The 14,466-nt window shown below is 43.5% G+C and overlaps 1 protein-coding gene across 2 annotated transcripts in view; it reads left to right on the top strand.

Moving 5' to 3' along the window:
- The window catches only part of Adam2 (ADAM metallopeptidase domain 2), a 50,766-nt gene that overhangs the window by 30,460 nt on the left and 5,840 nt on the right, over window positions 1-14,466 (top strand). For both annotated transcript variants that reach the window (XM_021181627.1, XM_021181629.1), the window contains exons 13-18: window positions 3,434-3,532; window positions 5,276-5,468; window positions 8,010-8,115; window positions 10,709-10,892; window positions 13,130-13,207; window positions 13,484-13,613. In XM_021181627.1, the coding sequence (XP_021037286.1) occupies window positions 3,434-3,532; window positions 5,276-5,468; window positions 8,010-8,115; window positions 10,709-10,892; window positions 13,130-13,207; window positions 13,484-13,613 (790 nt within the window). The remainder of the gene's footprint in view (window positions 1-3,433; window positions 3,533-5,275; window positions 5,469-8,009; window positions 8,116-10,708; window positions 10,893-13,129; window positions 13,208-13,483; window positions 13,614-14,466) is intronic.

The raw sequence follows: 14,466 nt of genomic DNA, 5'->3' as shown, positions 1-14,466 counted from the left end.
AAAAAAAAAAAAAAAAAAAAAAAAAAAAAAAAAAAAAAAAAAAAAAAAAAAAGGATGTAACAGCTTAGCAATTTGCAATCACTTTGCATGAATTTATTTTCTTGCAACTGCATTAGACTTACAATCTCTGTATCTCCATACTGGAAACAAGAACTAAAATTAATGTCATTAAGTATCTCCAACAAGCACAGTGCCTGTCTTAGTCAGGGTTTCTATTCCTGCACAAACATCATGACCAAGAAGCACTTGGGGAGGAAAGGGTTTATTCAGCTTACTCTTCCACATTGCTGTTCATCACCAAAGGAAGTCAGGACTGGAACTCAAACAGGTCAGGAAGCAGGAGCTGATACAGAGGCCATAGAGGGATGTTCTTTACTGGCTTGCTTCTCCTGGCTTGCTCAGTCTGCTCTCTTATAGAACCCAAGACTACCAGCCCAGAGATGGCACCACCCACAAGGGGACCTCCCCGCTTGATCACTAATTGAGAAAATGCCTTACAGCTGGATCTCATGGAGGCATTTCCTCAACTGAAGGTCCTTTCTCTGGGATAACTCCAGACTGTGTCAAGCTGACACACAAAACTAGCCAGTACAGTGCCTTAATTTCATATCTGTTGCTGTGATAAAATGTTCTGACAAAATCAACTTATGAGAAAAGGGGTAAGCTAAAATAAACCCTTTATCCCCAAACTCTTGTATCTTATAGAGTGGCAAGACTACAATTCATGACAAGCAAGCTCTCATTTCTCTTTCTTCCGTAAGGATTAGGACACAACCTCTTAGCAAACACAATACAGTCTATTTACTACAGTGACTCCTGAGTGTTAGACCTCCGGAGCATGTTCCTCCTACTGATCTGCTGTTAACACTCCTGGACCATGATATCTCTATCCCTCCCTTCTATGCTCCTTTGTTTCTAATTTTGTTTTGGTTTTGGTTTTGTTTTTCGAGACAGTGTTTCTCTGTGTAGCTCTGGGTGTCCTGAAACTCACCCTGTGTGTAGACCATGCTGGTCCCAATCTCACAGATGTCTGCCTGCCTCTGCCTCTCAGAGTACTGGGATTAAAGATATATGCCTCCACCACCTGGCCATTGTGGTCTTTTTAAACGACCGGTTTTGAAGGGCATTAAGTCCCAAGTGTGAGTGGTCCAGCTTCTGTCTCTTCCTCTTGGGCATACCCTTGCCCAGCCTTTCGCTCAGGCTCATTTGTCCTTCAGAAAAGCAGGTGTCTTAGTTAGGGTTTTATTACTGTGAGCAGACACTATGACCAAGGCAAGTCACAAAGGTCAACATTTCATTGGGGCTGGCTTACAGGTTCAGAGGTTCATTCCATTATCATCAAGGCAAGGACATGGCAGCATCCAGGCAGACATAAGAGCTGAGAGTCCCACCTCTTGTTCTGAAGGCAGCTAGGACAAAGGTATTAAAACCCATGCTGACATGCCTACTCCAATAAGACCACACCTATTCCAGCAAGACCACACCTCCTAATAGTGCCACTCCCTAGGCCAAGCATATACAAACCATAGAGAAGGTATGAAGCTTTCACTGTGGAGTAAGAAAATAGGGAAGACACATTTGTGACTTGGTGTTAGAACTTTATTGGTTTTTACCAATGTTTAATCACCAATTTAAGTTCACTATTTAAATCAAAATTATTCGAAATATACCTATAACCACAGGAAGTTGGTTTTTTTTTTTCCAAACTAAGTAAATCTTATCTAAAACTGGAGTTTAGATAAAGGGAAGAGGGAAGATAGAGTGAAGGTAAATGAGATTTAAAAAAAAAAGATAAAATGAAAGGGGAAACAGGCTGTTCCCATAACTGCCGAGAGTGCTATGTCCCGGAGAACCAGGCTGCTGCTCATCAGGGTTCTCTATGGACTGGCTGAGGACACTGAGCTGTGCTCCTCGCAGCAGATAAAGTGTATTTCTGACACTTCGGTGGTGTCCCCTCTTCTTTCCTGTTGCTGAGAATGTGCACTAACAAAGGGTTTGTGTTAGCTTACAGTTCCAAGTTGTAGTCCATCACTGGAGGGAAGTTGAGGCAGCAGGAACTTGAAGCTGCTGGGCACACATCCATGGCTGACAGCACAGGGAGAACAAGTACCCGCTTGCTCGCTTACTCTTGCTCAGGAACATTTCCACTCCTCTCTGTGGTACAAGACCCAGTCCTAGGAAACAGCGCCAGCCACAATGAGCATGCTCAATGGCGCCTTTAATCCCAGCACTTGGGAGGCAGAGGCAGGCTGATTTCTGAGTTCGAGGCCAGCCTGGTCTACAGAGTGAGTTCCAGGACAGCCAGGGCTACACAGAGAGAAACCCTGTCTCAAAAAAAAAAAAAAAAAAAAAAAGATATTCCTCTACGCTGTGCCCACCTGACCTAGACAATCCTTCACTGAGACTTCCTTCCTCTGATGTTTCTAGATTGTGTCAAGTTGAACTAAAACTATCCGAAATGAATAGTGTGCTTTTAAGGAAATACTGCCCATCACCCAAAAGTTTTCACTTGATTTGGCTTGAATGGAAACACATTGAAAGCTCCCACCCTCAGGTCTGACAATAGTGTCGTAGCTTCATCACATTCTAACCACTAACTGAGTTCTCACCACTGTGCCGCCCCTTCCCTGTAGATGTCCGTGTCATGAGCAAGAGCAATGACATTCACTTGACAGAGCAGCTGTGCAGAACACAGAAACCTTCCTGTGCCTTAATGTGTACGGTGCAGAAGTCATACTATGACAGCTGACCTCCACTGCTGACTCCTATCTGCTTACAACTTTTCCCAACCTACCTACCATTTCAAATCCCTGAGGATTAAAAGTGTGTGTGTGTGTGTGTGTGTGTGTGCGCGCGCGTGCGTGCGCGCATGTGTGTGAATATGTCCTCTAAAAAGACCTTTCCTTTCTTATTTTATTAGCCCTAACAGTCAAAGCTATTAAGGCAGACTCAAAGCATAGCATAGAAGCCATGTAACCATTTACTAATGATACAAAAGCAAGAGATTCAGGCATACACACACACCTTTAAAAAGCATTTATTATTGAGCCTTATATTATTTAGGCTCAAACGTGGCACATTAGAAGTAACTCTAGCTCCTCTTTATCCCATATCTTATATTTATTTGGCCTTCATCTACAAGAGCCAGGGGCCACCTCACCATCTCCACTGTGAAAGATCCTGTGGTATCAGAGAATTCTGTTTCCAACACAGCAAGCTCCATCCTAGAAGAAATGACTAGGATGTAACACTTGGTAGGGGGTCGAAAATCAATGTCTGCAGGGCAAGAAAGAAGAGACTCTGTTGCTTTTCCTGCTTGCCAACGTGAAAGGCGAGCGTCTGTCTGTAAGCTATGAAGCGTGTAGCCATTATGATTTCCATTCAGCGGGGATGGATTCAGATAGGCACATCAGGCTTGTGGTTTGCCTTCCAGGGCTGTGCAGAAATGCCCCCGCCATGCTGTAACCCCGACACCTGTAAGCTGTCAGATGGCTCCGAGTGCTCCAGCGGAATGTGCTGCAACTCATGCAAGGCAAGAAAGAGCCTCCTCCCCTCTTTCCTTTTCAGTTTTTAAAGAAAATACTTTTCCTTAATTTTTATAGGTATGGGTGGTGATTTGTCAGAGGCCAGAAGGGGAGTGCCAGATCCCTTAAGACTGGAGTTCTGGGTGGCTATAAGGTGCCGCATGAGTGCCGAACAATAAGCTTAGGTTCTCTAGACAAACAGCCAATACTCTTAACTACAACCACTGGGCCATCTCCTCAGACCCAAGCTTTTCCTTTAAAAGAGAATTGATATGTCTAATCTTTTTTTTTTCTAACATTTGTCAGTGGTTTATTTTGATATCACAAGTATACATCTTAACCATAGCTTTTCCCCCCTCCACTCCTCCCAGTGTGTTAACACCCTCTACACACACACACACACACACACACACACACACACACAAGCAAGTCCCCTCTCCTCCATCTCCCTTCATAAAAGGAGCATAACAAGAAACGAGTCTAAGGACAAACCCTCTGGTCAGAGTGAGGCAAGGCAACCCTGTTGGAAGGAAAAAGGGTCCCAAGAGCAGACAAGAGAGTCAGAGACACTCCCCACTGTTAGGAGCCCCACAGAAGCCCTGTGCTACTCAACCATAACACATACACAGAGGACCTGGTGCAGACCCATGCAGACTCTGTGTTTGCTGCTTCAGTCTCTATGAGCCTTGCTTAGTTTCTTCTGTGGGCCATCCTTCCCTGGTGTCCTCTCCCCCTCTGGCTCCTACACACCCCCACCGCTCCCTGCCTCCCCATCTCTTCCCAGGACTCTGTGAGCTCCAACGGGAGGGACCCAAGGACTTCAGACATTTCTACTCTTAAGAAAATAATTTAAAAGTCTTTCATTCTATGTGTATACATCTTCCACCTTATTATTGACAAGTCTTTCAGCCATGAAAATTTAATTTTCTTCAGCATTTCTATAATATTTCAAAAATTCCTTCCTTAAAAAATAAAACAAGATGCCAGGCGTCGTGGCGCACGCCTTTAATCCCAGCACTCGGGCAGCAGAAGCAGGCAGATTTCTGAGTTCGAGGCCAGCCTAGTCTACAAAGTGAGTTCCAGGACAGCCAGAGCTATACAGAGAAACCCTGTCTCAAAAACCAAAACCCAAAAAAAATAAATAAAACATGAATGTATGGGTTGTATGAATGGCTGAAATGGAAATATTGCCCCTATTGCATGCCATATAGTTAAAATGTGCTGCAAGCAACACATATTTTCATTTAATAGTATATTTTTGTTCTGTTTAAATTTTATATATGTGCAAGATATGTTGATTATTTCACCGTCCTCCCTCCAACTCCTCCCACAACTCTTCCACTCTCTTTCTAATCCACGGCTTTTTATTTAATTATCACACACACACACACACATATTAGGTTGGCCACTTGCTATGAGATTGCATAACCTATCAGGGTGCTCACTCATTTGGAGTTATTTAATTATCACACACACACACACACACACACACACACACATTAGGTTGGCCACTTGCTATGAGATTGCATAACCTATCAGGGTGCTCACTCATTTGGAGGCACACTCTCCCTCTCTCAACAGTCATTACTTGCCTGTAGCTTTTCATTTGGGGTGAGGCCTTGTGAGAGTACCGGTCCATGCTGGCATCGGTCAGAGCATTTGTTTCTACATAACCTACACAATCCTCTCCAGGGACAAACATTCCTACCTCTCTGCTGTCTTATTCACTGTGATTCACTTTTACCCATCAGCTGAAGAAGAAAGGGGAGGTTTGCAGGCTTGCCCATCATGAGTGTGATGTCACAGAGTACTGCAATGGCACATCCGAAGTGTGTGAAGACTTCTTTGTTCAAAACGGTCACCCGTGTGAAAATCAAAAGTGGATCTGTGTTAACGGCATCTGTCAGAGTGGAGAACAGCAGTGCCAGGATCTATTTGGCATCGGTATTTTAATCATTTAGTATTTCCATTTAAGCTTTCTCTGGGAGCTGAAAAGAAATAGCTGGGGTTGGAGAGATGGCTCAGAGGTTAAGAATACTGGCTGCTCTTCCAGAGGTCCTGAGTTCAATTCCGAGCAACCACGTGGTAGCTCATAGGCATCTATAATGAGATCTGGGACCCTCTTCTGGTCTGCAGGATTATATACAGACAGAACACTGTATACATAGTAAATAAATCTTTTTTAAAAAAAGCTGATCTTTGAGAAGAATAACTAAACCTAAATCTTAATGGAATAAATTTAAAAAAAAGAAAGAAAGAAAGAAGAGAAAAGAGCGAGCGATCGAGAAATAGCTGGATCTCTTTGGTTTTGTCTGCAGTACTGAGAATCGTTCCGAGGCCACAGCTCCCCCATGTACTGTGCATCCTCTGCCCACCAACATCCTCAGGCCACCCCCACTCCTCTCAGGCTCTGTCTCAGAGGTTCGTTCCCTAGTCCCCTGGGCCTGCTACTTTCAGCACACCACGTATGGGTAAAATGACATGTTGCCGTAAGGTCACATGGTGGAGGAATCTGCCCAGACTTAATGTTAGCCAAGAAGCAGAGGAACATGTAGCTGCCAGGGGTCTGAGTGTCCCCTTAAAGAGCACCTCCCACCTCCCACCTCCCACCTCCCACCTCCCACCTCCCACCTCCCACCTCCCACCTCCCACCCCACACCCCACATCTGCCCACCATGGCTTCACCTCCACCAAACGTTCATTCCAGTACCAAACATTTAACATTGAGTCTTTGGGAATATTCAGATCCGAACTATAGCTCTGTGTGGCTCTGTGTGCTTACTTTTTTTTTTTTCTTTTTAAGTGTACTTATTATTGTTATTAGTGTGTAAGCCTGGGTGGGTGGGTGAATGTGTGTGTGTGTGTCTGTGTGATGCATCACAGAGGTGTGCACATATCATGGCACATGTGTAGAGGTCAGAGGTCAGAGGTCAGCTTTCAAGATGCAGTTCCCTCCTCCCACTGTGGGTTCCTAGGACTGAAAGTGAATGTGGTTTGTTTGCATGGCAATCATCTTTAACTGCTGAACCATCCTGCCGGCCCAACCGTGAGCTTCTGCTTAGCATTTTTTGAGTTTCTTGCAACTAAGTGTTACGTTATCATACAAACCTCAAAGATCACATATTCATTTATACCTAATCATCTACTGCAATTTCTTTTTTTTTATATACAATTGGGGATTTATTTGTTTTTATTTTGTGTCTGTGAGTGTTGGGGATCAAACTGGAAAGAGCAATCAAAATTCTTAACCATCTCTCCATTCCACATATTTCTGACACTTTTTATTTCTTGTAGATTGTGCCCTTTGGGATTTTTTCCCATGTGTATGCATGTTAAAATACTTAGTCATTTTAACTCAACTGACTAACTTTGTTCTGTTTATTCCCAAGTGAAACTGCAGATAGAGGCATCTCTTCCGTTAGAAGTTGTTGCCCGGTCTCTCCTGTTCCATGGTTGATGTTAAAGGGGCTGTCTGTGGACAGACCCTGCCAGTCGTCTTTTAATTCTGCTGAACCTAAACAGCAAGGCAGTTGTCTGGGTTCATTTAATATTTGTTGATAACTGATACTCATTGGGTGTCAGTTAGAATTTGAAGGCTGTTCCCATGTGACTCACCTGTGGGTCTCCAGGACTTTCAGCTGCATGCTTTGATGGATACTTAGGCAGATAGGAAACTATGACACAATCAAAGCCACTTCCCCAGACTCTCATCTTCTATCTTTTCCTTGTTTATCCTCAAGAGAAAGCTGGAAAAGAGCCAACAGGGTGTGAGGGGTCAAATATTGTCCCTGTGGCTATGAAATATTCAGATTCTACCTTTTTTTCCCCCTGGTCCACAAAGAACAGTTGGATGCCCTAACCAAGATCAAAATCTTTATTTCTTACCCACAACCAATTTGGCAAATGGATTCTGAGACATAATGAACATAATGAACTTTGGGTTCACTGGCATCTCTAGGCAACCTAGTTGAGCCCCCAGGGATGCTGTTGTGACAGGTCACTTTCCTCCAGCCCAGCAACATAGTTGTCAAATGTCCCCATCAGAGGCTTCAACAAGAGCAGCATGGACAGAGGTTGAAAACTATGAAAACATAGAAACTGCTCTCAAAGTAGTTTGGGTCTTGGGAGAATTGAAACTAGGAAAACTCAGAGACAAAAAGCAATTGGTGAACAGTTTGATTAAAAAAACATGTATGAAAAAAAAAAGCCCACCTTATTCAACAGATCATCAATTGCATTTAAAAAAAAAACTAGCTTTTTGTTGCTGTGCCTGGGGTTATTGGCATTGCATATTAGACACTGCCAGGTACATGAGGTTGGAAGTGTATCTCTGAACCATCCATCTTCAATTCTATGTGATGCTTGCCTTTTGTGCAATACATTCCAAAACCATTTTCAAGCTGCGAAAGTCTTCATCCCTTGTTTTAGTTCCAGGTATTATAATGCTCAATGCCACTGACACGCTTCCTTTTGCCTAACTTCCAGATGCAAACTATGGGACAAGTGAATGTTTCTGGGAGCTGAATTCCAAGACTGACATATCTGGGAGCTGTGGAATCACTGCTGCGGGATACAAGGAATGCCCTCCTAAGTATGCCTCAGGAAACGTGACCAGACTCTGTCACTTTACCCTTGAAAATGTCACCAGTCACTTTTACACAGACGCAAACTAGCACCTGACCACAAAGCCTGACATAACTAGCTAGTGACAGACGTCAGAGGTGCGGAAGGAGGCTCCGTGTAGTTTCCGACACACCTGGGCTGTTGCTGTCTAGGTTGAACTACTTTGGCCTGAATTTTTGGCCTGTCTTTTGCCACTCAGGGTTTTATTTCAACAAGGGGGCACTTGTCACCCATAAGTATTCGATTTTTAAAAATCTGTATGCTATCTCCTTAATTTTACCAAGAATGAGCAGTCTTGGCTTGCGGAAATGGCTCAGTGGGTGAAGTGCTTCCTGCTTAGACACAAGAATCTGAATTCCGATCTCTAGTACCCATATAAAAGCCAGATATGCTGGCATAGTTTGGTAACCTTGCTATGGAGAAGGTGACCTCAGAGACTCCTGACCAGCCAGTCTAGCTGAAATGGTGAACTCTGGGTTCACTGGGTGTCCCTGTCTTAAAAAAATAAGGTGGCAAGGGATAGAAAGACACCTATCATTGACCTACAGTCTTGATACACATGCACACAAGCCAGTAGACCCTCATATGTACCATGCACAAAAGCTTATATAACACACACACACACACACACACACACACACACACACATGGAGTGGATAGTCTTTTTTTTTTTTTTTTGTAAATTTCTGTTTATTTGTTTTATATGTCTGGATTTTTGTCTGAAAGCATGTCTATGTGCCCCTTGCATGACCAATGCCCAAGGAGGGGAGAAGAAGGTGTCACAGCCTCTATAGCAGGGGTGTGAGTTACCCTCCTGGGTACTGGGAATCAAACTTGGGTTTTCTGGAAGAGCAGCCAGTGCTCTTAGAGCCCATCTCTGCAGCCCCAAGAATGGACATTCTTTATAAAGTACAAGGAATGTACTATATACGGCACAAATATGATAATGAAAAATCTGTAAAGCTGTGACCCAGGGTGCACCAGTCCTTAAACACATAGTGTTTCTGACATATGGTGACAGATGACAGTGAGCTGTAGACATACCTCAAGGCTACCTCAAGCACCGGAGTTTTGGCTCCCTAGAGACCTCTCCTAGAATTTGAGCTTGTGTTGGGGGCTCTTGGCAAGTGTTCCAGGAGAAGAGCTTTGCAGTAAAAATGGATGTTTTCCGGAAGCTGTGTGTTTCAACAAATACGTGAAGAGGAAAGATGAAAGTGTTATGGGGAAAGCTGTGGGTGGTAGAAAAGCAACGGTCTGTCACACTAGCTACATGCTGGGATGATTGCTGAGTGTGTGACGCAGACAGTATGTGTGCTCTATGTGTGTGTGTGTGTGTGTGTGTGTGTGTGTGTGTGTGTGCATGTGTATAGTATACGACTAGCTGAAAGTCAGTATTCTGTCTCCATCTTTTGTGGTTACAGAAATTTGCTCCATAGACCCATGTCTCACTGGGCTCTCTGGCATAGTTGTGCTTCTCCCTGAAGAACTTCACCTGGATCGTTTGGGTGACTCCATTCAGCTCTTGTCATCCGTTGCCTCAGTGAGGCTGCCGGTCTTAGTGTTGCACACTGAGGGGGAAAAAAAGGATCCCAGTTACTGGTTTTCACGGCCAGCCCTCCCAGGCTAAAAGAATAAATAACCCTTAGCTAAAGAAGGGACCAGCAGCATGCCTAAGAGACATAACCTCCCAGGTTTTTTTTTTTTTCTTTTCTGAGTCTGCATTCTTCCTGTGAATGAGTGTGCATCCATCTACTGTTCAAGGCCCTACTCCCATCATACACAGAAGTCGGCTAGTCCAGAGACAAAGAGATGGGAGCAAGTGAGCTTCTATGATGAGGAGCTAGCTGCCTGGAGGGTGGAAAGAGATGGTTTTTAAGGACCATCTTGCCAGGAAGTTGGTTAAAAAGCCATTTGTACAGGAGATGACCTTCCACATTGGCAAGTAGTCTGTGTGTGTGGAGCAGAAGAAGGCATACTTCTTTCCCCCATTGACCAAACCATCCCAGAGTTCCCTGGTCTATGTTTTCTCTTTGCCTGACCATCAGTCTTCATTTTTATCACTGTTCTTCTGTAGAGAGTGTCCCTTTATTGTATGGTTGTGTTTATGCTTGGGTTTTTTTTCTGCATTTTTCTGCACTAACATTTAGGTTTGATTATTTTCTTTTAATAATGTGCATGACATACGGTGTTCTTTGAATATGGATTTCAATATCTCAACAGCTGTGAAACCAAAAAGGAAACCAAGCGGAGCTGGCGACAAGGCCAATTGCTCATGTTCAAAAGTCAGAATAAGCTTAGATTTGATTGTGATTAAGGATCAAATACTGGTAAAAACAAACAAACAAACAAACCCACAAACAGTAATCCAGCTAATGGAAGAGTTCATAATTAAATAGTTCATTATTGTTAGCAATTCAGGAAGGACGCTGTGTGTGGTATCCAAAACTAACTGCGTATATCTTATTTGCCAACTCCAATGTTTAAATCGATTTGGTTTTTTGAAATTATATTCTAATATTTCTCTATTAAAATAATGACTTACATTTATTTGTAAATTATAGTGACCGGATGTGTGGGAAAATAATATGTAAATACCAAAGTGAAAATATACTTAAATTGAGGTCTGCCACTGTTATTTATGCCAATATAAGCGGGCATGTCTGCGTTTCCCTGGAATATCCCCAAGGTCATCAGGAGAGCCAGAAGATGTGGGTGAGAGATGGAACCATCTGCGGGCCAAAGAAGGTAACTCCCAGTGTTTATGTCTTTCTTGGTACATATGCCTAGTAACACTCTCTCAAAATGTAAGTGTGCAGTCCCACATAGAAGTTTGGAAAATATAAAACAAATTTCAAAGAGTAAAATAGACTAAAGCCATTGACCTTGCACGGTTGCTGCTGCTATGGGCATTTCATTTGCTGCTTTGCACTTTTTGTGGAAGCCACACAAATCCTGAGAAGAACCAATCTCAGGGTTCACCCATGTATTTTGTTACATTTTCAGAATGTTACAAAGAGAGAGAGAGAAAGAGAGAGAGAGAGCCCTCTGATATGATGAATTATCTTTTGATGTAATTATTCTTATATAATGGTGAAAATTAAAGAGGTCAAAGAGTAAGGCAAAAACGATTATATTACAAATTCTCTATTAAAATAATGGCTTACATATATCTGGAGTGGTTAGTTTTAACTGTCAACTTGCTACCTAGAAAGGGAGGCTCAACTGAGGAATTATCTAGATCAGGTTGGTCTAAGGGCATCTGTAGGTGTTGGGGGAAGGGACAGGTGGTTTGATTGTTAGTTGACATAGGAAGGCAGAGCCCCTTGTGGGCAGCACCATTCCCTAGCAAGGGATCCTGAATATTATAAGAGAGGAGAAACCTAACTGAGAGTAGAGAGGCGATTAAGCAAGTGGGCCTGCATGGATTCATTCCTCTCTGCTGCTAATCATGGATGGACTGTGATGAGCTGCTTGAGGCCCTGCCCTCAGTGATAGATCAAAACAAGGAAACGTAAGCCTGACAAGGTCTCCCTCTCCTGAGTTGATTCTGGTCAAGGCATTTTATCACAACAACAGAAATGAAACTAGCATACCACGTGTCTGGTTTCCATTCTCGAGCACATCACCCTGTGCGTAGGCATGGCAAGGACCCCTCCGACCTGTTGTCTCATCACACTTTAGGCATACAACACCAACTGCCATCCCCATGCTGCCAGTTATATCCCTAGATTTATTCATCATCCTCCATCATCCTTCACAACTGAAAATTGTGCTGCTGCAAGCTTACATGACTTCTCTGCGTTCTCTTCTTGTCACCTCGGGCCTTCTGTCAGTCTTTACAGCCCTCCTAGATTCCATAAATAAGTAAGGTCATGACATATGTGTCTGTGTCTGTGTGATGTCACTTATTATAGTTTGGCCATATCTTCAAAGTCAGAAATGCCTTCCTTTTAAAGGCTTGAATTAATATTCCATTTCATAGGTAGAAGGAAGATAACACGTACCTATATAAAGCCACAATTTTGTTTTCCAAATGAACTGTTTAAAATTCCATCTGTATACCAAAACAGCATGTTGTTCACCATCTGTGTACAAGAAACAGCATGTTGTTCACCATCTGTGTACAAGAAGAGACTAAACCATTAATTCCAAGTAAAACCCGCAAGAAACAAACCGGACTACAGTGCCACAGCGGCCACTCAGTTTGCCTGTGACAAGGAGCTGGTGTCACTGGTGCTGCCCTGATCATAAGTTCTGCAGGTGCACAATTGGGTTGGAATCTCTAGGTTTAGGTCATAACTTTTTAATGGCAGTATTAGAGGAAATGAGAGAAGAGGGTCTTCCCTGTCTGTGAGTGCATTAACACAGTCAAGTGGGTATGAGGGGGTGAGTCCCCTTGTGTAATGGCAAGGATGACAAACAAACAACCAAAAAATAAATAAATAAACCATTGTGCAGATCATGGCCCAAACCTTGGCCAACTTGGTGGTGCTCCTTCCATCCCTCCCGTAGACTCTGTTCACTTCCCTGGCTTGTTTGACTCCATCTCACAGACTCTTCCACCTCAAACACCCTAACTTCAGCTTCATTCATGCCTCATTCCGCCCTGCCCACATCTGCTGTTCTGCCCACACAGCGAAGCTTCCAGTTTGATTCCCTTAGAAATCAATTGTCTAGAGCTGAAATCTCCTGGTGGTGCCCTTTATAATTTATGTGTTTGTTTACCTGCTCTCGTTCGTTCTTATGTCATCATCCGAGTTTACGCCAGCTCTTCACAGGTGCCACTTCCCCTAGGGATTCTTGAGGATGTTAACTGCAGCCACCTAGAATTAAATTCCAATGTTGTTCATTTGTCCCTTCGTCCCTGGCCGGTTTAACTGGGGTGAGGTGAGACGTCAAGGTGTTTTTTTTATCTTAAGAGAGTACGGAATGCTTTTAATCAAGGGGTGAGTCTGCCATCTAAGTTACCTTTTCTGTTCTAGGTTTGCCAGAAGCAAAAATGTGTAGCAGACAGTTTCTTGGGCTATGATTGCAGCCCGGAAAAATGCAACCACCATGGTGTAAGTAGCAGAGAAGAGTGAGAAAAGGGAAAGCCACTGAACCTGCTCTGGAGAGCAAGACCTAACTAAGTCCCTCTCCCTCCTCCTCCTCCTCCCCCCTGCATCTTCTCCTCCCCCTCCCTGCCTTCACCCCACCCCCACCCCCATCCCCGCCTTCCCAATAATAAGCCACACAGACAAATGGATGTAACCTTACATAGTCGTTATTCTACGGAGCTCCTGGGTGTGAATGAACCCGGCTGCCTGACTCAGCCTGTGACTTTATGGTGCTTTCAGGTATGTAATAACAAGAAGCACTGCCACTGTGACCCCACATACTTACCTCCAGATTGTAAAATAATGAAAGATTCATATCCTGGCGGGAGCATTGATAGTGGCAACAAGGAAAGGGCCGAACCCATCCCTGGTAAGTCTCACTAAAAAATAGAAAACATAACTAGAGCGTTGTGGAATAGGGTAAGTGAAATGTTTGCCTCCAGAATGTGATGATCTGAGTTTCACTCCTAGAACTCACATACAAAGGCTCGGAGGTAGCACAGACTCCAAATCCTGCCACGGAGGAGGCAGAGACACAGGAATCAGTCTTAACTAATCAGTGACCTCCGGGCCAGTGAGTGACACAGAAGATAAGGTGTAGAGAAGTTGAGAAAGGCACTTCCCATTTGCTTCTGGAAAACTCGAGAGCGTGCACTCGTGCGCACATGCACACACACACACACACACACAAATAAATAAAACTGAGGAGGGCTACTAAGAATGTAGGTCAGTCTACAGTAGCCGCAGCAAGGTCCAAAAGAAAGAAAAGTGTCTGCCAAAAAGATCTATGACTGTGAACTTACTGGATTTTTTTTTTTAATCTGACACTCAGAAACACATATTGAAAGTCTCCTGTCCTTGTGAACTGGATGTGGTCAGGAGAAGTGTGTAAGGTTTTGGCTCCTGACCACGACCAACAAGAAACAGGCTGACAAAGCCACCCAGGGGTGATGAGGAATTGTCAACCAAAGGTAGAATCAAGAAGCTGGAGGCAAAAGTTCTCTAATTTGGAATTTGTGGCTAAGGAAGTTACAAGAAAGAGAGGAAGAAAGAAAGAAAGAAAGAAAGAAAGAAAGAAAGAAAGAAAGAAAGAAAGAAAGAGAGAGAGAGAAAGGAAGGAAGGAAGGAAGGAGAGAGAGAAAGAAAGAAAGAAAAGAAAGAGAGAAGAAAGAAAGAAAGAAAGAAAGAAAGAAAGAAAAAGGAAGAGAGGAAAGAAAGAAAGA

The sequence above is a fragment of the Mus caroli genome, chromosome 14 (assembly GCF_900094665.2).
Source record: "Mus caroli chromosome 14, CAROLI_EIJ_v1.1, whole genome shotgun sequence".
Lineage (NCBI taxonomy): Eukaryota > Metazoa > Chordata > Mammalia > Rodentia > Muridae > Mus > Mus caroli.
This window is presented reverse-complemented; position numbering and strand designations above follow the sequence as displayed.